The 21,238-nt window shown below is 45.3% G+C and overlaps 1 protein-coding gene and 1 long non-coding RNA gene across 2 annotated transcripts in view; both read left to right on the forward strand.

Moving 5' to 3' along the window:
* The window catches only part of LOC146180250 (uncharacterized), a 437,831-nt gene that overhangs the window by 318,139 nt on the left and 98,454 nt on the right, over positions 1–21,238 (forward strand). The gene's annotated exons all lie outside the window — the stretch shown is intronic.
* The window catches only part of LOC146180254 (uncharacterized), a 191,871-nt gene that overhangs the window by 161,977 nt on the left and 8,656 nt on the right, over positions 1–21,238 (forward strand). Inside the window, exons 14-17 of the mRNA XM_084579467.1 lie at positions 3,822–4,007; positions 5,440–5,613; positions 11,973–12,056; positions 12,348–12,499. Coding sequence (XP_084435593.1) covers positions 3,822–4,007; positions 5,440–5,613; positions 11,973–12,056; positions 12,348–12,448 — 545 coding nt within the window. The 3' untranslated portion in view covers positions 12,449–12,499. The remainder of the gene's footprint in view (positions 1–3,821; positions 4,008–5,439; positions 5,614–11,972; positions 12,057–12,347; positions 12,500–21,238) is intronic.

Consider the following 21,238-nt stretch of genomic DNA (forward strand, 5'->3'; position numbering starts at 1 on the left):
TCTGTTTTTATCATCATCATCAGCCTGACTATACCCACTGCAGGGCGAAGGCCTCTCCAATATTTCTCCAATTAACCCGATTCTGTGCTAGCTGCATCCACTTGACCCCTGCAAACTTCTTAACCTCATCCGCCCACCTAACTTTCTGCCGCCCTCTGCTGTGCTTTCCTTCCCTTGGAATCCAGTTGGTTACCCTGAGCGACCATCGGTTATCCTCTTTTCACACTACATGTCCTGCCCATGCCCATTTCTTCTTGATTACCACTAGAATGTCAGTAAGAATTTATTTCTCTGACCCACTCTGCACGCTTCCTGTCTCTTAATGTTAAACCTATCATTTGTCGTTCCATAGCCCTCTGCGTTGTCCACAACTTAAGTAGAACCCTCTTGGTTAGCTTCCTCGTTTCAGCCCCATAGGTGAGTACAGGTAAGATGCAACTGTTGTATACTTTCCTCTTGAGCGCGACCGGTAAGCTGCTAGTCATAATCTGCGAGTGCTTGCCAAATGCGCTCCATCCCAATCTTATTCTTATTTTCTTTTCATGGTCCGGATCTGCGGTTACAACCTGTCCTAAGTAGACATATTCACCTACTACTTCCAGTGCTTCGCTACCTAACGTGAACTGCTGTTCCTTCCCGAGGCTGTTGAACATTAAATTAGTCTTCTGCATATTGACTTTCAATCCTGCCTTTCTACTTTTCCTGTCTAGGTCATCAATCATTCTTTGCATTTCATCTCCTGAGTAACTTAGCAAGGCAATGCCATCAGCAAATCGTAGATTACTGAGGTATTCTCCATCTACCATTATCCCTAACTGCTCCCATTCCAAGTCTCTGAATACTTCCTCTAAGCAAGCTGTGAAGAGTACTGGGGAGATCGTGTCTCCTTGCCTAATACCTTTCTTTATAGGAATTTTGTTACTTTCTTTATGCAGAACTATGGTTGCTGTGCAGCTACTACATATATCTTCTAGCACTTTCACGCACGGCTTGGCTACCCCCTGGTTTCACAATTCTGTTTTTATATCTTTGCTTATATATATTTTTAAAGCTTTGAGATATTGCTATTTGCAACCAATTTTCGTGATGCATATACTGCTCCCAAATTATTCGTACAACTTTGATATAAATATGCTTTTTGTCACTGTGGGTCACGAATAGACAAGAGAAAAAGAAGAGATTGGGCATAGGCAAAAACCAGATGTATGCGATAAGGGACAAGGCGGGCAACGACATCTCGAATATGGACAAGATAGTCAAAGTAGTCGAGGAGTTCTATACAGATCTCTACAGCAGCCAAAGTAGTCAGGACCGTAATGGGATTGGCGGTAGGGAAAAACAGTCAGACGTTCCACCAGTGACGAAGGACGAGGTCAATAAAGCATTAGAAATTATGAAAAGGGGAATATCAGCTGGAGAGGATTAAATAACTACAGATTTGCTAAAGGACGGGGGGGGATATCGTGCTAGAAAAACTGGCCACCTTGTTTACGCAGTGCCTGGTGTCATCGACGGTACCGGAACCATGGAAGAATGCAAACATTATCCTCATTCTTAAGAAAGGGGACTCTAAGGACCTTAAAAATTACAGACCAATCAGCTCATTGTCTGTTACGTATAAGGTATTTACTAAGGTAATCGCTAATAGAATCAGGACAACCTTAGACTGCAATCAAGCAAAGAATCAAGCAGGTTTTCGGAAACGATACTCTACTATCGATCATATCCATACCATCAACCAGGTGATAGAAAAATGCTCGGAATGTAACCAGCCCTTATACATAGCATTCATTGATTACGAAAAAGCATTTGACTCAGTTGAAACCTCGGCGGTGATGCAGGCATTGCGAAATCCAGGTAGACGAGCCGTACATGAAAGTGCTGGAAGATATATATAGTAGCTGCACAGCAACCATTCTTCTGCATAAAGAAAGTAACAAAATTCCCATAAAGAAAGGTGTTGGGCAAGGAGACACGATCTCCCCAGTACTGTTCACAGCATGCTTAGAGGAAGTATTCAGAGACTTGGAATGGGAACAGTTAGGGATAAGGGTAGATGGAGAATACCTCAGTAATCTGCGATTTGCTGATGACATTGCCTTGCTAAGTATCCTGGGGTATGAACTGCAAAGAATGATTGATGACCTAGACAGGAAAAGTAGAAAGGTAGGCTTAAAATTCAATATGCAGAAGACTAAGGTAATGTTCAACAGCCTCGGGAAGGAACAGCAGTTTACGTTAGGTAGCGAAGCACTGGAAGTGGTACAGCCTCGGGAAGGAACAGCAGTTTACGTTAGGTAGCGAAGCACTGGAAGTGGTAGGCGAATATGTCTACTTAGGACAGGTAGTAACCGCATATCCGGACCATGAAAAGGAAATAACAAGAAGAATAAGATTGGGATGAAGCGCATTTGGCAAGCACTCTCAGATTATGACTAGCAGCTTACCGGCATCGCTCAAGAGGAAAGTATACAACAGTTGCATCTTACCTGTACACACTTATGGGGCTGAAACGTGGAGGCTAACCAAGAGGGTTCTACTGAAGTTAAGGACAACTCAGAGGGCTATGGAACGAAAAATGGTAGGGGTAACATTAAGAGATAGGAAGCGTGCAGAGTGGGTCAGAGAAATAACTCAAGTTACTGTCATTCTAGTGGAAATTAAGGAGAAGAAATGGGCATGGGCAGGACATGTAGTGCGAAGAGAGGATAACCGATGGTCGCTTAGGGTAGGTAACAAACTGGATTCCAAGGGAAGGAAGCGTAGCAGGGGGCGGCAAAAAGTTTGGTGGGCTGATGAGGTAAAGAAGTTCGTGGGGGTCAAGTGGATGCAGCTAGCACAGAACCGGGTTAATTGGAGAGATATGGGAGAGGCCTTCGCCCTGCAGTGGGTATAGTCAGGCTGATGATGATGATGGTTCACGAGCGCCATCTTTAACTTGCCACTATTAAAGAATGGTTTGATTTGCACTTAGTTCTTAATAGTATTCGAAATTGCTTTTCGTCCAGCTCTCATTGGTTCGGAACCAAGCACAAGCACAGCTGCAAAATATTGCTGAGCCTGCCAGTTCACTCAGCTCTGTCATGTGACCAGTTCATCTGCCAACTCAGCCATTTCATTCGTACTTATGATGTCCACACCCTCGCATCTAATCAGCAAATTTTGTGACAATGAATGCCTGATGCTATTGAATCTTTTTTTATCCAATAAGCTTTTATTGCCATCACATTAAAATAATTTTATATTTGGGAAATACTCTTCAAAAGCTGCTTCCATTTTCTTTGCCTCATTAAACCTGCTTATGTGACTTATTTTGTTACATTTAGGACTGATTGCTGGTCGTGAAATGCATGCCCTTGCAAATTTATTGGACATGTCTTGAGTGCCTATCTTGTCTCGTATGCTTGCACTAAAAAGATTCCACCTTGAAAATATCCTTGTCCTGACAAGGTATACCTTATATTCACCATTGGGCAGGGTTTATTATTTGAAAATCTGCATTGATGCAGTTTCTAATCCAATCCTGGGTTAAAACGGGGTGGTATTGTTAAAGGCCCCATTCTGCAGAAAATCTTGCGGTGTCAATGTTGTGAGCAAAAAATTTGTGCAGGTAGTGAACAGAGATTGCATGCATGTGTACAGGGGACAGCTACACACCTTACCTTTAATTCGTGCTAGTTTTTACAAACTGTTGCTTCAGTGTTGCTGAGTTAAGGATAACTGACATTGACCTTGTCTTCACTTGGTTCTTTAGCTAACTGCCCCCACCCCCCCCCCCCCCTCACACACACACACACACTATTTTCACTCATTGAATGCAGGTGTGGTGATGAATGCCCTGAGCTACCTGCTGCACCAATACCGACCTGTCGAGCTCAGCGACACGCTTCTGTCACAGTGTAGCATGGTGCTGCGACAACTCGGTCCTCTGCCGATTTTTTCGGGGAACCTGAAACCACTGGTGGAGGACCTGCTGCGCCCCCTGCTGACGCCACACCTCTGCCAGGGTGAGCAGTTGGCAACCATTGAGACCCTCGGATCAGTTGGGGAACAAATGCAAGTTACCTGGACATGAGCAGGACACATCTGCTTCAAAGAAACGATAAGTCTAGTGGGAGGCATATAAGCCAGGGGTCAGATGAGATTTCTGTAGCCTTAGCTGGTGCTGGGCTCTGGGCTGACTGGTGGTTAATAGACGAGACTTTGACTGGCATTGGCGATGATCAGGAGCCATGTCTGATCTGCTCAAGGCACACATTTTGGCTCAATTCCTCGAGTAATATAGCTCTGGGGAGGGCATAGTGTTAAGTAATGCAGCCCTCACTGAGCACGAATGTTGCTGCAGCTGTGTGCCCAAAGCCCTCCAGGAGCCCATACAGCAGTGCAACGGTATGTTTACCTGTCAGAGGCATGCTCGTTATGTTAGCCGATGCTGAATTTTCTGGGCCATGGAGTAAGATGGGTTTAAGCATGGTTTGAGCCTAGTGATCTAATGAAAGCTGTGAGTGTTGCAGTGCTCTGCTGGGCAGTACACATATTACGGCAGTGCATGGATTTAGCAGAACATTGAGTCGGGCTAGTTTGTAATATAAACAGCACAAAACACCAGATAAAGAAAGAGACAGGGCAAGCTCAATAAAGGTGTATAGCTTATGGCATCCCCGTTTCCTGCAGAGCCTGTTAGGTTTATCAGGTCGGTGTTGCCTAAGCAAGCAATTGACATTCCTCCTTAATAACTTAACAGGAAAAAATAAACTCATGCTTCCAGAGTGCATTAAGCGCCCACTAGTGAGAAGGACTCGCAGTGTTAATGAGCATTCACTTACTCCCATTTTTGCCAAAACTAACAGTTTTAAATTCAGTTTTTTCTCTAGAACAGTGGCAGATTAGAATTTGTTACTGGCATCTGTTTTATCCTTACATTATGTTTCTGATACATTACGATGTCTATTTACTTGCTATTATTCTATATATAGTTTGTATTTGTGTGCTGCTAATATTGTATAATTTTGTTCTTTTCATTATGTAACAATGTGAACTCACTCCTGCTTGGGCCAAGCAATGGCCTGCAGTATTTTCAAATAAATAAATGAATGAATAAATATCATATTTGGCGAAACATTGTCAAGGGCATGAATTGATCAAAAAGCAAAATTGGACTGCAATGTTCTGTCACTCGTATGTACGGTACACCCATAGAGGTCAGGCAGCATGAGAAGTAGTTAGGGTTTTCCATATCGCCTAGGGAATTTGTCAGCAAACCGACTGTTTCCTTTGTGGTAAGGATATTTTTTGACAGTGCTGGAGGGGCGTGCTCATATCTGTGACTGTTAGTGAAGTGTTTTTATGGTTTATTCGTTTGCGTGCATGCAGTGCTGTGGTCGTTTATAGTAGAGATGTGGTTTGTTCCACTCATGTGATTCTTCTCTTTGGAGCCAGACTCGTGCATGTATCATCGCATGGCTCTGGAGGAGCTGTGCTGGCGATCGGCTACAACTATGCGGCCATTGGTGCTGAGGAAACGGCTCCTCCCACATCTGCAGTCACTGTTGTCCCAGCTGGAGCAGCTGCCGCTTGTAGAGCCACATACTACTTGCCTTGTCAGGCTGCTAGGTGAGTTGACCACTTCTTCTAGCTAAAGTAATTACTACATTGGTTGAGAGGCAGTGGCTCAGTGGTTGTGATGCCTTTCTTCTGAGCACAAGGACACAGAGTCAAATCCTGGCTGCAGCAGCCACTTTTCAGAGGCTGGGGGCAAGACACCCATGTACTGTGTGTCAGTGCACGTTAAGGAATCACCAGGTGGTCAAAATTTCCCGAGCCTTCGACCATGGCTTCCCTTATAGCCTGAGTCACTTTGGATAGGATAGGCGAACCTGATTTATTTAGCATAACACAAAGAGCTTATGTACACTCAGACCATTGCACACCGTGCAACAATAAAAAGGAATGCATCACACCTTCATCTCGGGAACATTGAAAGAAAAATCTTTTCTGCGGTATACAGTAGAACTGACATGTCACCAACTTTTCAAACCTGTTTTCTGGATATAATAGTGGTCACTAACACAACACTCTGTCTGCACCAAGCCAAGCAAATGTTGCGAATTCCCTCAGCATCTTGATTTCAGGCAACATATTTTTTCATGAGAGGCTTTTATTTCTTGTCCATTAGAGCCCCCTGCTGTGAGTTTTATTGCAAAAATAAGTGCCCCGTGAGGCGCTGTACAATGGCAGAGCACAGTATGCAAGCAGCAAAAAGGATTTTCAGTGTCATACATTACCCCATCGCATCACTAGAAACGTAGCCTGCTTTAAATAGGCATGCTGCCGGCTGGGTTTTTTACAAATTTACTTCTCGTGCAGGTTCACCTCACGCACGTGTGTCACTTTAGTAACCTGTACAATTCATACCTGATGCTGTAGGTTTTGGATATAAAGGGTGCAGTATATTCAAACCTGCCAATTCTTCTGCATGTTTTGTAAAATGTACGAATTTGAAGCTGTCGTACGGTTTTACGAATCTTGCCTCAAATTTGATGCAAAATGATTTCTGTTTGCAAGAACAATTTTGGTTGCATTAACACCACACCTTCCTAAGGTACATTTCGCCACCACTAGAGGACAATGAGAACCATCTGTGGAAGCATAAGGAGCCGTAGATCTGGAATGACTTTCGTCGTGTAACTGTGAGGCCATGAATCCACATTCAAAACTCGGTAGCTGCCTTTGCAGGCTTGTTGTGTTATTAGTGTTCCTCTATGCCTACCACCTCTGTTATGCCTTTGATTGTGGGTTTGGCCTTTTTATACTGGCCTCATTTTCTTTTTTTGTGTGAGAAGCTGTTGTGTTTGACACAGTGTGACTCATATTTCATCACTGCTTAGCAGCTTCACAGTATGATGATGTGATTGAAGCCTTGTGAAGTGTTTTTGAAACTACGTACACGCTTCACAATTTCAGCCCTTGGCCCTGTTGAAGGAAGGATACAAGTTCTTGTTTTGTACCACATATATGTGTTATGGCTGAAACGTGGAGGCTGACCAAAAGAGTTCTACTTAAGTTGAGGACAACCCAGAGGGCTGTGGAACGAAAAATGGTAGGGGTAACATTAAGAGATAGGAACCGTGCAGTGTGTGGGTCAGAGCAATAACTCACGGTACCGACATTCTAGCGGAAATTAGGAAGAAGAAATGGACATGGGCAGGACATGCAGTTCGAAGAGAGGATAACCGAGGGTCGCTTAGGGTCACTTAGGGTAACAAACTGGATTCCAAGGGAAGGAAAGCGTAGCAGGGGGCGGCAGAAAGTTAGGTGGGTGGATGAGGTTAAGAAGTTCGCAAGGGTCAAGTGGATGCAGCTAGCACAGAACCGGGTTAAGTGGAGAAGTATGGGAGAGGCCCTCGCCCTGCAGTGGGTATAGACCTCCTTCATGTTTGTAAACAAACAAGGCGATCGAGGTGGCGCTGCTCTCGTCAGCGATCCCACGGTAGGCAAAAAGCACGACCGCGGCCGGTGTACGGGTGTACAGTGGCTAGCCGGGGCACTGTGGCCGAGCTTGTCAAGGCAGTGTTATTGTGATTTGCAGGTGCCTTCTAGGCAGACGAAGTGACCATGTGCTAGTATTTCGTGAGCCTCAGCGATGAGAACAGAAGCGATACACTGAAAAACTCTACGTACACGGCGTGCAGCGTACGGACCCGCACGCCGTACCGATGGGGATTGGGTTCAAGGCGCACAAGAGAAGCGTTGCTGCCAGCCGAGGAAAATGAGCGACGTTGGCATCTATTTTCTGTTTTCTCCCAGAAAATTATGCATGGAACGCATCGAGAATTACAAAGCTTCGGATGCTTACAACTACTTTGAGTCGAGTAAGCTGACGGCGATTTTTCTCGCTCATAAATAGCGCTCGTACCGCGTACGAATAGTCCGCTCGAAGCATCATAGCATAATCGGAGGATTCTTCACACCGAGCGGCAAATGAGCGTTCTTGGTAAGCACGAAGCACCTCGCTAGCGTCGAGCGGCTGTATGGTTAAGATGATTTAGGTCAGCATGGCAACGGTAGCCTTGACACCGCACGGTTTGCGTATCATTGCGTTATTGGTTGAGATCAGAACGCTGCGCATCTGTTATATTTGCTTTGTTCGTGGGCGGCTGTCGTCGATAAAGGTAGCAATTTTATTACGGGTAGTCGCGCTGTTAGCTTGCATTACAATTACGAGCTGCAGCGGCCACTGTGGTTCCGTGAGTTCCGGTAAAAACGTCCCAGGAACAAATGGCCCCGGATAAAACCTCTCCAAACAGATGCAATGAAGCGTACTGCAAAGTCGAGCTTTCCCCTTGCCTGGTGCTTGGCTTATCAGCGATGAATTACGCTCATTGTAATCAACTTTCACTGTTTTTATATTGTGTTTATTGTTTTAGCGAACATTATGTATATTTTGAACCCCGCCGTTTTATTTTTTTTTTTTTACGTTCTGTAGTTCTGTTTACTAAAAACGTAGACTGAGTTTCCTTGTGTCTAGCCGTCATAATGTATGCTACAGTGCTTTTTTCTACCCGTCCGCTTGAAATTTGCAAAACATGGCACTGATATGCCGTGTGTTCGCAAAGAAAAAAAAAAACGTTATGGCGCCGAAATGTGTGCTGTCGAGGGCAAACACGTCTCTCGAATGTGTAATATTAGCCGGGTGATTAGGCCTATATTAAAGAGCGATATTTCCCAGTTTGGAAACTGGGAACTATGCACTGTATAATACTCGCTGGATGTTATAGTGGTGGGGTTGGTTTTTTTTTTTTCGTTTTTTTTTTTTCTTTTTTTTTCTTTTTGCAATGCTTTCTCGCCAAGCCTTCTCCAGTTCCTGTAAACCTGTAAAGCACCCAGAGGGCATACTGCCCAAACAATAGTTGCATCTATTCTAAAAAAAAAAAAAAGGCGTCCAATAAGATGTTCAATTTTTCGCGGAGTGAATTCCGGGCAGATTTTCAGCCAATTTCTTCGGTGACATTTTTTCCTAGGGGCCGCTTCCTGATAGGACCTTTCTGGACGATTATTCCGGGGCTATATATTTCAGGGACCTTTTTTTCGGGACTGTATCTTCTGAGGAACTCTTTTCTGGGGCCGTTTTTACCTTCACCCGTGATTCCGTAGTTAGGGCGGCCCAGTTCGGTCTCGGCCACTGTGACCGCGTTTCAATGTAGGATAAACCCCACAACTCGCATTCACAATCAGCCGCTGTGAATACAAATAAAAGCGCTCGGCATAAATACAAAATGCAGCTCCAATCCAAATCAATAGCTGTCAACGTGAAGTGGCAATCTTCATCAGGAAGTAGATTAAAATAATTTGGCGTGAACGCGGCGAAGTTTAGCCATGCAATATGGTACATCACGGATCGAGGAGTGCTACACAGATCACTTGCGTAGCAGCTCACTGCGCTTACATACACAGCGAAAAAACGGGCTTGAGGAACAGTTTACAAAGGTAAAACATCTACGCATGCTCCAACAAAGAAACGCGCCGGTACATATGTTACCTGCGCGCCCGCACCAACACTAAAACAGTACCAAGATCCCATCACGCGTCGTAAAAAGGCCAAACTCGAGATATTCGCGACCTTTGATCCGGTAGACCGCTCTGGCGTAAAGGTGAATAAGTTTCAGCTTAGTCGTGACGAAGTATTTGCCACATATTCGATGAGCAGGCGTCGGTATCCAGCCTTGGCGCTTCACCGCGGCGGCCCACCACTGTTTACGGCGACCATTGTCGGCAAGAAACCTATGCAAGCTTACTAAACTTCCTCTTGTGTGTCTTTCAACACATGTCATAGCGACGCGATTAGTCGGCATGGTGCTCTGCATTCCCCGGCAGCAGCAAGCCATCGCACAATCACGGTAGGCAAAGCGACTGAAGCATGTTTTTGCCTACCACGCGAAAGTCACTAACGACGACAGCGCCACCGCATTTTCGTGACGTAGCCGGAGTGAAGGAGGTCTATAGTCAGGCTGATGGTGATGATGATGATATGTGTTATGTAAACATTTTGCATGATGGCAAGAATGGCAACTTAATTTAGGAAGCTTGGCAATTATGTATGTCTGGGATATGAGCAAGCCACAGATAGTCAGACAAGCCTAGTACTTACAGTTGTGAAAGCATGGGCAAGCTTGGTGCAGACAGTGGCATCGTGAGGGGGGTGCAGTCTGCACCAGGTGCAACGCTCAGGGGGGTGCAGCTAGGCATTGAGAAGGAGGAAGGAGCGAGTGCTGAAACTAATTATTGTGTAAAGATGCAAGAGGCGTGCATTGGTGCCACTGAGACACTGAATGGCAAGTGTGATCTCGTAGAAGGAATTATTCCATTTTGAGGTGCTTGAAAACACATGCTTTAGTGTATGTGCGTGTACCCTGGAAACACCAGCATTAACTCTGTGCCCATTGGAAAACCCTGCGCGAGAGCATTAGACGACACCCTGCCATGGCCGCGCCTCCGCATTGCCTCTTTTTGTGTATGTGCAGTTCGCCCTCCTTTCCCAAGCGAGGACCGCTGGCAGTGTCTCTCCAACAGTCTTTTGTCTTGTTCATTTATCTACTGTGCCTTTCTCGCTTCTCGGCCCAGTCACATATCCGCCTCACACTTTCAGAATGCTGAAAGACACGGAATGCCTGTTTCTGAGTAGAAGGGCAAGTCTGATCACTACGCGCTGACTAGAAAAAGGAATATTGAGAAGGAGGGCACCTTTATCAAGGCCAGGTACTTTAAAAGGGGAATTGAGAGTGGATGTACTCATCTGACGTAATGCATTATGCGGTTCTTACCTCTTTTTTTTTTTTCTCTGAAAAAGGCAAAGTCATTGTTAAAGTGAAAAATGCAACTGAAAGTGTTAAAAATAAAATAAGCCTGGAGACGCCTGCCATCTCCCAGCTCCAAAAGGCCGCTTCGTGCTTAATTTTCTTTTGTGCATTGGCAACTTTGCATTATGGATGCAGTAGTCAACCTGCATCTTTTTGAGGAAAGGAGAGGAGAAAAGTTAAATGTGAAGAATGCAAACTAAAAGGCTTTCACCTATGCATATGGCACATGATGAAAGGCTTTGCTTGGTACCTAACTTAAACACGTGGCATTGAAAGTGTTGAGGAATTAGTTCGGTTACAGAGTGAGCTGAAAGAGTTTTTCTCTGTGAACTCCCATTATGTGACCTCACTTACAACCACCGTGCTCATGGTACTTACCCTCCTCTTGGTAATTATAAGTCATGGAGTATGATCACTGCGTCGTGTTAAAAAAAAATCGCTTCACTCGCACTGTGTGGTTGGGTGCTGAGCGATCTTGACCTCAAAATAAACCATGAGAACAGAGGATGTAGAAAGGAAGATGTGATTCGGTGCTTAAAGCACAGGGACGGGGATGGTGGGGGAAGGGGGTGCTGCGCCGTGCCTCTGCACCGGTTGCGGGTGACCCTAACGATGCCACTGGGTGCAAAAATACATAACTTCTACACTTGAAACAAAAAACAAATGGCGCAACCCTCTGCCCCCTGCTCCCCACTATGTTTTACTAATTTGAATGTCTTCACGTAGAAAGGTATGGGTATTGTAAGGAATTCATTGCATTTTTTTTTTTCTACGCACATTCATTAGCAAGCTGAGCGGTGAAGCTTTTCATTTGGCATATTTCTGATTCCCCTGATGGCACACCACATACAATGCAAGGATGGAATTTGTTGCTGTCAGTTTTTTTTTCCTAGGATGGTGGCTTTACTACCGCTGTCACTTTGCCTGCTGGAAGATGAGAGCGAGTGGATGCTGCATTGTATTTGTTGCTCTTGGGTATTACATGTTGTTTCTGTCTTGCTGTTATGTATGTCATGAACCGGAATTCCAGGGCCCAGTGTGCGGCATCCTGGACAGGAGCTAGTATTTACCATTGCTTTTTACGCTTCATATGCACCATGGTGCGCTGCTTTGCAGGAGCCCTTTGGAAGCAGTGCGAGAAGCTGGGGGATGTCTTTGAGCCCCTGCTGAATCAAATGTCACTCTGCCTGCCCCGATGTGGTGAGTGTGGCTTGTTATCTCACACTTTGACCAGCAAGCACTGCTGACACATTTGATGTCAGATCTCGCTTGCTTAGCACAATGACAGCAGCAGGAAGCAGTATGGTTGTTTGTTGCACTAGTAGTCCCAGGAGAGTTATAACCTGGTCATCTGGTAGCACCTGTGGGTTGTTACTTCCATGTAGCTGGCTAGCGTAAAGTACAGCTGGGGCCAGAGATTTCATTGAGGTGTTGTTCCACACTGATGTGCCTTCGCTGCAGCCTGCATTGATCCACGCTATGCTTGCGCAGGTCCACTTCTTCGGGATGCAGTCATTGAGGCATTTGTAAATATGCCTGGATTTGTGGGGAGCCACTGGGCTGTTGACCTCGCCTGCTGGGTTCACCCTTAGAAGGAAGCATGACCATCGCCAACCTCCCCGGGGCCAGGATTGTGGGTGAAGGTAAAGATTGACTTCATTCTTTTGCACTGCCGCTTTGAATGCACTGGCTGGGGCCAAACTGACCATGGCTGATACAGATCAAGTGGCTGCCTGGCATTTCATTTCTTGTGGTCATGTATCAGGCAATCCTTTTTTAGCTGTTTACAAGTTTATATTTTGAAAGCTATAAGAAATTACTCGTGTGTTCTATGCTGATGGACTGTACAGCAAGGCAGATATGAAGTTTTATAGCCTAATTATCTGACAAATAAGTAACTAAATTAACTAATCAACATTTTTATGTTAGACTTCAAGAGGCGGTATTATATTAAAAGTATGAAAGTCATGAGCATAAAAATTTTTTTTTTTTTTAGATCTTCTTGATAGGCATTTGAGCTACGTGAATGAAAAATAAAAACTGTTGCACTCTTCTCTTTCCAAAATTTTCTTTTTTCTTTAAGGCACATAACTTTCTTGTCCTACATGCTGTGCATACGGAAAAAACTATGTGCAACTGCTGGACTTGGCAATGAGCAGCACTGCAGAAAGGTTTTTCTCGTCTCCAGCTGTGGGCAGTTGAATAAATTAGTCATTCTCTTAGCATGTACCATTTCGAAGACTTTATATCTGCTGCATTGTTTTCAGTGGTTCGGTGCATTAATATAACAATATATCATGTGTCTTAAAAATATTGTTGATTGCATTAATACCTAAGTAGCTGCATTATACCCATATTGAAGATTATGCATGGCAGGTTTGGTTGCGATGTGGTGAAAATAAGTGTATGAAATGTGCACAAAAGCCTTACTTGGCCCAAAATAAAAAGTTGAGAAAAACATCAAATTACAAAAAGGGCCAGTGAAAAAGCTCAATCTGGCTTTAAAATATAGCTTACATACTACCAATGCATGATGGACGGCACCGTGCTTTGATGCATCGAGCACTTGGGAGTGGATCTGACCTGCACTTCCCAAGTTTCTTTGATAGTTTCCTGACCATTTCTGAATCTGATATTTTTTTTCTGTATCATGTCGCTGAAAGAGCCAAAATAGCATGACCTATTTTCTTAAGAGATTGCCTTTCAATGTGCACGTCCCTTTGCCTGATTGTGCATTTGTCAATGATATTTTATCAAAATTGTGCCCGAGTAGAACGCACTGAAATGCATCAAACAGACAGCCAGTGCACTCTTGCGGTAACAGCTATTTATTAAAACTGGACTGGATAATGACACCCTGCTGTGTTAAAACTTGGTGAGACATGGGGTGGACACACAGCTTGTGATAGGGCGATTGTTTTGTATTTATTTGAATCTAGGCCAATAGCTTCTTTTAAAAACACGAGCTGCCAAACTCTTTGGTCGGCTGTCGTCGTACCATAAAGCATGACATAAAGCACGCAAAGTAACGCCTGAGAGGGCTTGGTTGCATGCTCATTCCGAATGTGCTCGATGGATGAAGCAGGCAAATTAATAAATATTTTTTGCCTGCTGTCATTCTATATTGTTTTTCTTGGACAGCTTACATTTTTGGCCGTGAACTTTTAGATGTCTGCATAGAACAGTGGTCAGCCTAGATTTGAGTAAAAAAATTGGAGGGGGCACTTAGACCACTAAAGTGCGGTGAGATGAGAGCCTTTGTAGCATGGTTGAAGCACCTGAAGCGGATTCGATGCAGGCAACCTTTATAGGTCTTTTTAATTGGTTCACAGGAAAGGAAAAGTGCAGTATCTGTCACTCGTGTCCTGCGGCCATCTGAACCGCACCGTGAGGGATGGGAGAGCCCGGAATGGCTAAGTCTGAATGGTGGACACCATAGCCCTTCAATACCGTTTTATGGTCATGAAACTTTTCAGTCACTCTACAGGAGAGCTTGGCCCAGAGTGCAGCGGCATAGATTGAGGGGTATCCTATGGTGGAGCGGGTCTACATGAAAAGTGATGTGTTGCTTTGTAAGTTTCGCTTCGCGGTGGTTTTAGTGGCGCTGTGTCGAAGTGTGCTAATGTGCTTGTTTTCATTAAGCCATTGCGTTTCGCTAATATGTTGCCAGCTTGCTGCGTGATGGGGTGGCGCAGGCTTTGGGAGCAATGACGAAAAGGTGTTGCTTCTTTGTTTCATGTATGGTATTGAAGTAGAAAAACTTATGCTAGAAAAACTGGCCACCCTGCATACGCAGTGCCTGGTGTCATCGAAGGTACCGGAACCATGGAACAACACAAACATTATCCTCATTCATAAGAAAGGGGACATTGAGGACCTTAAAAATTACAGACCAATCAGCTTACTGCCTGTTACGTATAAGGTGTTTACCAAGGTAAACGCTAATAGAATTAGGACAATCTTAGACTGCAATCAAGCAAAGGATCAAGCAGGTTTTCGGAAACGGTACTCTACTATCGATCATATCCATACCATCAAACAGGTGATGCAAAAATGCTCGGAATGTAACCAGCCCTCATACATGACATTCATTGATTACGAAAAAGCATTTGACTCAGTAGAAACCTCGGCGGTGATGCAGGCATTGCAAAATCAGGGGGTAGACGAGCTGTACGTGAAAGTGCTGGAAGATATATATAGTGGCTGCACAGCAACCATAGTTCTGCATAAAGAAAGTAACAAAATTCCCATAAAGAAAGGTGATAGGCAAGGAGACACGATCTCCCCAGTACTATTCACAGCTTGCTTAGAGGAAGTATTCAGAGACTTGGAATGGGAGCAGTTAGGGATAAGGGTAGATCGAGAATATCTTAGCAATCTGCAATTTGCTGATGACATTGCCTTGCTAAGTAACTCAGGAGATGAACTACAAAGAATGATTGGTGACCTAGACAGGAAAAGTAGAAAGGTAGGCTTGAAAATCAATATGCAGAAGTCTAAGGTAATGTTCAACAGCCTCGGGAAGGCACTGCAGTTTACGTTAGGTAGCAAAACACTGGAAGTAGTAGGCGAATATGTCTACTTAGGACAGGTAGTAACCACAGATCCGGACCATTAAACGGAAATAAGAATAAGATTGGGATGGAGCGCATTTGGCAAGCACTCCCAGATTATGACTAGCAGCTTATCAGTATCGCTCAAGAGGAAAGTATACAACAGTTGCATCTTACCTGTACTCACCTATGGGGCTGAAACGTGGAAGCTAACCAAGAGGGTTCTACTTAAGTTGAGGACTACGCAGAGGACTATGGAACAAAAAATGGTAGGCGTAACATTAAAAGATAGGAAGCGTGCAGAATGGGTCAGAGAAATAACTCAAGTTACTGACATTCTAGTGAAAATCAAGAAGAAGAAATGGGCATGGGCAGGACATGTAGTGCGAAGAGAAGATAACCGATGGTCGCTTAGGGTAACAAACTGGATTCCAAAAGAAGGAAAGCGTAGCAGGGGGCGGCAGAAAGTTAGGTGGGCGGATGAGGTTAAGAAGTTTGCAGGGGTCAAATATGGGAGAGGCCTTCGTCCTGCAGTGGGTATAGTCGGGCTGATGATGATGATGATAGAACTACGACAGACGTGGATATACGCCATATACCAAAAAGAAGTTCGTGACCTCTGATTTGACTCCCAAAACGTGTCTTACTGGGAAATGTTTAGGCACTATGGACATTGCACGGTGTGATAAATTCGAAGTGTATAGGAAACTTTGTCTGATAAGCAGTTCTGAAAATGTTCAAAGGGCTCCCACGGTATTCAACCAAGACAGAACCACGTCCTCGTCCATCTCCAAATGGCACCATATTTCATTATTTCTGAAACGCTGCATACATTTTTCCACTCTGGTAAAAATCAATGCCTTGAAAGCGACTGTGCATATTAAATGCCCATCCAGGGGAGACAGAACATTGGCAGTGTATACTTATTCATTTGAATAAGCTCAGAGGCCAAAGGCATTGTAGAAGGGAGCGGGAGGCAATATACATTGCATAACACAGCACAGATAATAAAAAACATATTACGCTTGAAGGGGCATATAAAAAAGACACTTTGCTACAAAAAATGGGAACAGTGAAGACGGTGTAAATAAAATTGGCAAAAGATATTACATACAGCAGCCGGTAATGTAGACTAGTTGGCAAAAAATTTACAGGGGTGTCTCCTTACGTGCTTGCGGAAATTGCGAAAGCATTTGTGCCATGGTTCTATTATGAACTCGTTCTGCATTTCGTTGCTCTTTTTGGCGCCACCGAGTGTGTGTTTCTTTGCTGGTGCTTTTCAGCCCAGTAAAGTGTTTCTTTGGAAAACCATTTGCTGTTTACCTGAGAGTATGTGAAAACATTGTTCATTCTGTATAAGGAGCCCGCATTTTTATTTTGCACATGTGCACTGCCGATGATAGAGCTGGCTAAGTTGGAGAAAATAATTTAAACATTTCGGTACAAACCTGTAATGTGTATCTAAGCACGTCGAAATTCAAAACGGTGTAATTTGATTTGGGTCGGAGAATTTAGCGACACCGTGTCATAGCATTTTCAAGTTACAAATCATGGAACCATGTCATCAAAATGGTAAACCTCTGCACCAAAATGTACAATAATACAGTCAAGCCCACTTATAACAATACCGGTTTCAACAATGTACCGGATGTAACAGTGGGCAGCCGCTGCACTTTTAGGTTTGCCATGTGTTCTATGGTAAAATAAACTGCTTATCACAATGGCGTCATATATTATTGGTTATAACAATCAAATATGGGCAGTGAAAGTAAAAAAAGATGTGAAGACGAGGCGACCACAAAAGTGTGCATGTATGCGGAGACGCTGACAATGCCGATGCAGCAACAATACAGTGAAACTTCGTTTTAACGAACAGTTAAAACATTGGAATATAGTTCACTATATCCATAATTCGTAATATAAATTTTCTTAGAAAATACTTGCAAGAGCAACAGAATTTAATCAGAGAAGGCACAGCAACCCGGAGGGTGCGCACTTTAGTCAACTGCATTTATTTATGCGCAAAGTACTGCGTTATCGCGGCCTGCTTTTTTGTGTTGGTCGCATTTCGCATTACGCCCTTTTCCACAGTTTGCAAACACTGAACAAGGGCAAACCCACTGCTCTCAATAGCACTGCAGTGGCGGCGCAGTAAATCCAATGCAGCAAGCGCTTCTTGTGAAGCATGAATGTTCTCGTCTGCAGGGTCAGCCTGAGCTTCGACTGCGAGATGTTCAAATTTCTACAGCGATTTTGGCGTCCGTCAGCGCAGGCGTGGTCGCCGCGATGTCATCGCCACTTTCAAAGTCTTCTACAGGCGTCACCAACAAGATGCGAAAAATCGTTCCAGGCCTCATCAAGCTCGCGGAGCTTTGTTTCTGCTATGTCAGGATTGTCACCATTGTCACTTGATGCACGGGCCTCTGCTGAAACAAAACCTGCATGCCAAAAGCAGTTCGGCACTCATTTCGCCTTTCACGCTGTCTCATGCCACTTTAAGCACCTGGATTGCTCCCAGCAAGTCGATCTTCAAGTCCTGCTTCATACGAAGCTTCATGAGAAGAGTATTAGTCAGTCTCTCCTTGTAAACTGCCTTGAATTCCCTGATGACGCCCTGATCTAAAGGCTGCAGCTTAGCTGTAGAGCTAGGCGAAAGAAAGCGAACTTCAATGTTGAGTGCGACATCTGTGTTGTTTGTAGTACAGTTGTCAGTGAGGATGCACACTTTGCGACCCTCGTGCACGAGCTCGCAGTCCTAAGCATGCAGCCACTTCGCGAAAAGTTTACGCAACATCCAACATTTGTTGTTCGAAGCATACTCTACGGGGAGAATGCGGCTGGCCCCCTTTCATGCATCTTGAGGTTTTAAATATCTCCATGATGAAGGGTCGCAGCTTCACAGTGCCTTCCATGTTGGCAGCAAGCAAAACAGTGATCTGGGCCTTTCCTTGCTTTCCGCCAAGGCACAGCTCTCCATGCGCGTCAAGGGTATGCCTGGGTAGCATCTGCAAAATAGGCCCGTTTTGTCCGCATTAAAGATGTCCTCGGGCTGATATTTTTCTAGGATTTTTGGCCACTCCTCTTCCAACCACTTTTTGATGCTCTCGCAGTTAACCGTCTCACTTTCGCCAGATATCGTTTGGCCTATGATGTCATAGCGTGCCTTAAACCTTTGCAGCCATCTGGAGCTGGCGATGAAGTTTTCGGCACCAATGATACAGGCAAAGTCTCGCTTTTTGTTGAAGCATCGGTCCCGACACTGGTATGTTTCAAGCTCTGACATCCAAAAGCCATTTTATAGTGCCTTCTCCAGATCGCTGAACGCAGGGGGGGAGGGGGGGGGGGGGGGGGGGGCGAAGATGCTGCGCACTTGTTCGTGTGGTCTCTTGTGCCTTGATGACAGCTTTGTTCTTCAGAATGGTACTCAGAGTGCTCCTTGGGATGCAAATAAGTCTGCAAGAATGCACTTCTTTTCACCGTTCTCCACACATTGAACTATCTCGGGCTTGGTCTTTAACGTCAGTGCTGCTCTTTTTTTCATGTTTACCGCCATCACAGCACTACGCTCTCCAGCGCACTGCATGACCGCTGACGGAGCCTCCACCGAACGCTACGACGGCCACACCACTGCTAACGCAAAAGCAGCATTTGATCTCACCTCTGCTGAAGCAGTTGTGAGATGCGAATGATTTGCTTGGCTGTCAAGTGCCGACCTGGCATCTGTGGTGCTGTCAGCGCCTGCGAGGCAGTCCTTAGCGTGTGCTGCACCGCACAACGCACCTGTAGTGCAATGAAGCCTGCCGCCTGCTATTAAAGTGAGGTATGGCTTGGCATTGCAAAGTTCGTTATATCCATTTCATGCCAAACTGCAGTCGCTATAGGAAGTTAAAAATACATGTGTGTGGGACAAAAGTATTTCGGAAGAGTTTGATATGTTCAATAATATGCATGTTCATTATATCGAGACATTGGGACAGAGCGTGTCAAGCCAATGCGTTGCTAGGGTGTGCCGGGGAAGCTTGCATACCGTGGAGATGCGGAGGAGGACGCTTCCTTATGCGGAGGAGGAGAGAAGGTGTAAGGCACTGGTAGGCACGGCTGTTTTGAGAGAAAGCACTTCCCATCAGTGGGCAACTCTGCATGATGGAGCAGTCCATTCTGAGGGTGCGCTGACTGTGGTGCGCTGCACTATCCTCCCCTATTAGCTTTTTCCAGGTCCCTGCTTTACAGTTGAACATGTTTTGTAGCAGGCGTGCAGCAGCGTTGGTGCACGTGTCTTTCTAGTGTGGTTCTCCTAGTGTGCCATCATCATTGCCATGATCTTGCTGGCCGTGGATTTTCTGTGCACAGCAGTGGAGGACCCTCCTTCAGGAAGCACGACACAACTGGCACAGAAGAGGAAGCAAGCGGCAATACCACTAGAAGTTAGGTGGAACATTGTACGTGAGCACAGGATGGGATAAAAGTGTGCAACTTGATGCGCAAGTATGGCCTGACACAACTGACAGTATCAACAGTCATCCGCAACGTGCTCAAGATTTAGAATGAAAGCGATGCTGGTGCTGCCTATGCAGTGGACGACGCAGAGCCTACAAAGACGAAGAACAGGCTCTCTACCAGCGGTTCTTGAATGCCCCGGCAGCGAATCTGCCAATTAGTGGCTCGAGTTTAGCAGAGAAGGCGAAGCACTTCGCATACCTCCTGCGCAACACCGATTTCCAGCCTGATGGTGGTTGGATTCAACGGTTCAAGGAGAGACATGGAATCTTCTACAAGGCAGTCGTGGGCAAGGCAGGATCACTCGGATGTCGACGCTAGGAAGAAGTGGCTTGAGAAAAACACTGCCCTGCATCCGAGAAGCATACACAGACCGGTACTTATATACAGGGGGGACGAGACTGGGCTGTTTTTCCAGATGCTACCATCAAAGATGCGCACTGTCAAAGGTGATCCCTGTAAAGGCGGCAAGCAAAGCAAATTGCGCATGACTGTTTCTTTTTGTGCCAGCATGAACGGCAGTGACAAGTGCCCTGCCTTCGTCATAAGGAAATCCAAGAATCTCCTCTGTTTTCATGGTGCCACGAGAATCCCGGTTCACTGCCGTTAGAATGGGAAAGCATTGATGACGCATAAACTTTTCCATGAGTGGCTGGTCAAGTTTGATCAGCGGATGCAGCGCGAAGGCAGGAATTTGGTATTGGTGCTCGACAATTCAAACAGCCCAGAAGCTCTCGCATGCAGTTTTTTTCTTCCCACCTAAGACCACTGCAGCCTTGCAGCTATGGATGCAGGTATGATTGCTTGGTTCAAGAAGGAAGGAAGAAGACTATGATTAGCTGACCGCTGTCTGAGACCGGTCTCTAATTTTTTGCATTTTTTTCGAAGGTTTAGAGTATTCAGTGTTTTTGTGGTTTGTGTCCTCGACGTGCAACGATTTGAGGGTCCCTGGCCTCCGGCAGAAGCACGTCAAGCAACCTTCTAGGTGCTCTGTACCATATTCTTTCACGCCAACACGAAACACCAGCACCAGCTGCACTCCATGCTGCATTGATGGCAGCAGAGCCATTGGGTAGTCAAGCGGTCCCTGTAGTGGCGGCAGCAGACACGGCCGTGCAAGCAAGAGACCACGCGAAGAACAAGCCAGCGATGCACCTTTGGGTGACCACGCAGAGGACATGGACCAGGCATCCTTCACGGTTGTGTCCTATAAGAAAAAGGGAGCTACTGGTGTTCCGGTTTTCTTCAGGCCCACCGAAGTAGGAGGCAATCTATGGAAAGCCAGCCGTAACATTGTGGCTTTGGCAGTTATGTCGGCTCAAGAAAAAGTTC

This window comes from Amblyomma maculatum, chromosome 9, assembly GCF_055883805.1.
Source record: "Amblyomma maculatum isolate TAMU_Amacu chromosome 9, ASM5588380v1, whole genome shotgun sequence".
In the NCBI taxonomy this organism is placed as follows: Eukaryota; Metazoa; Arthropoda; class Arachnida; order Ixodida; family Ixodidae; genus Amblyomma; species Amblyomma maculatum.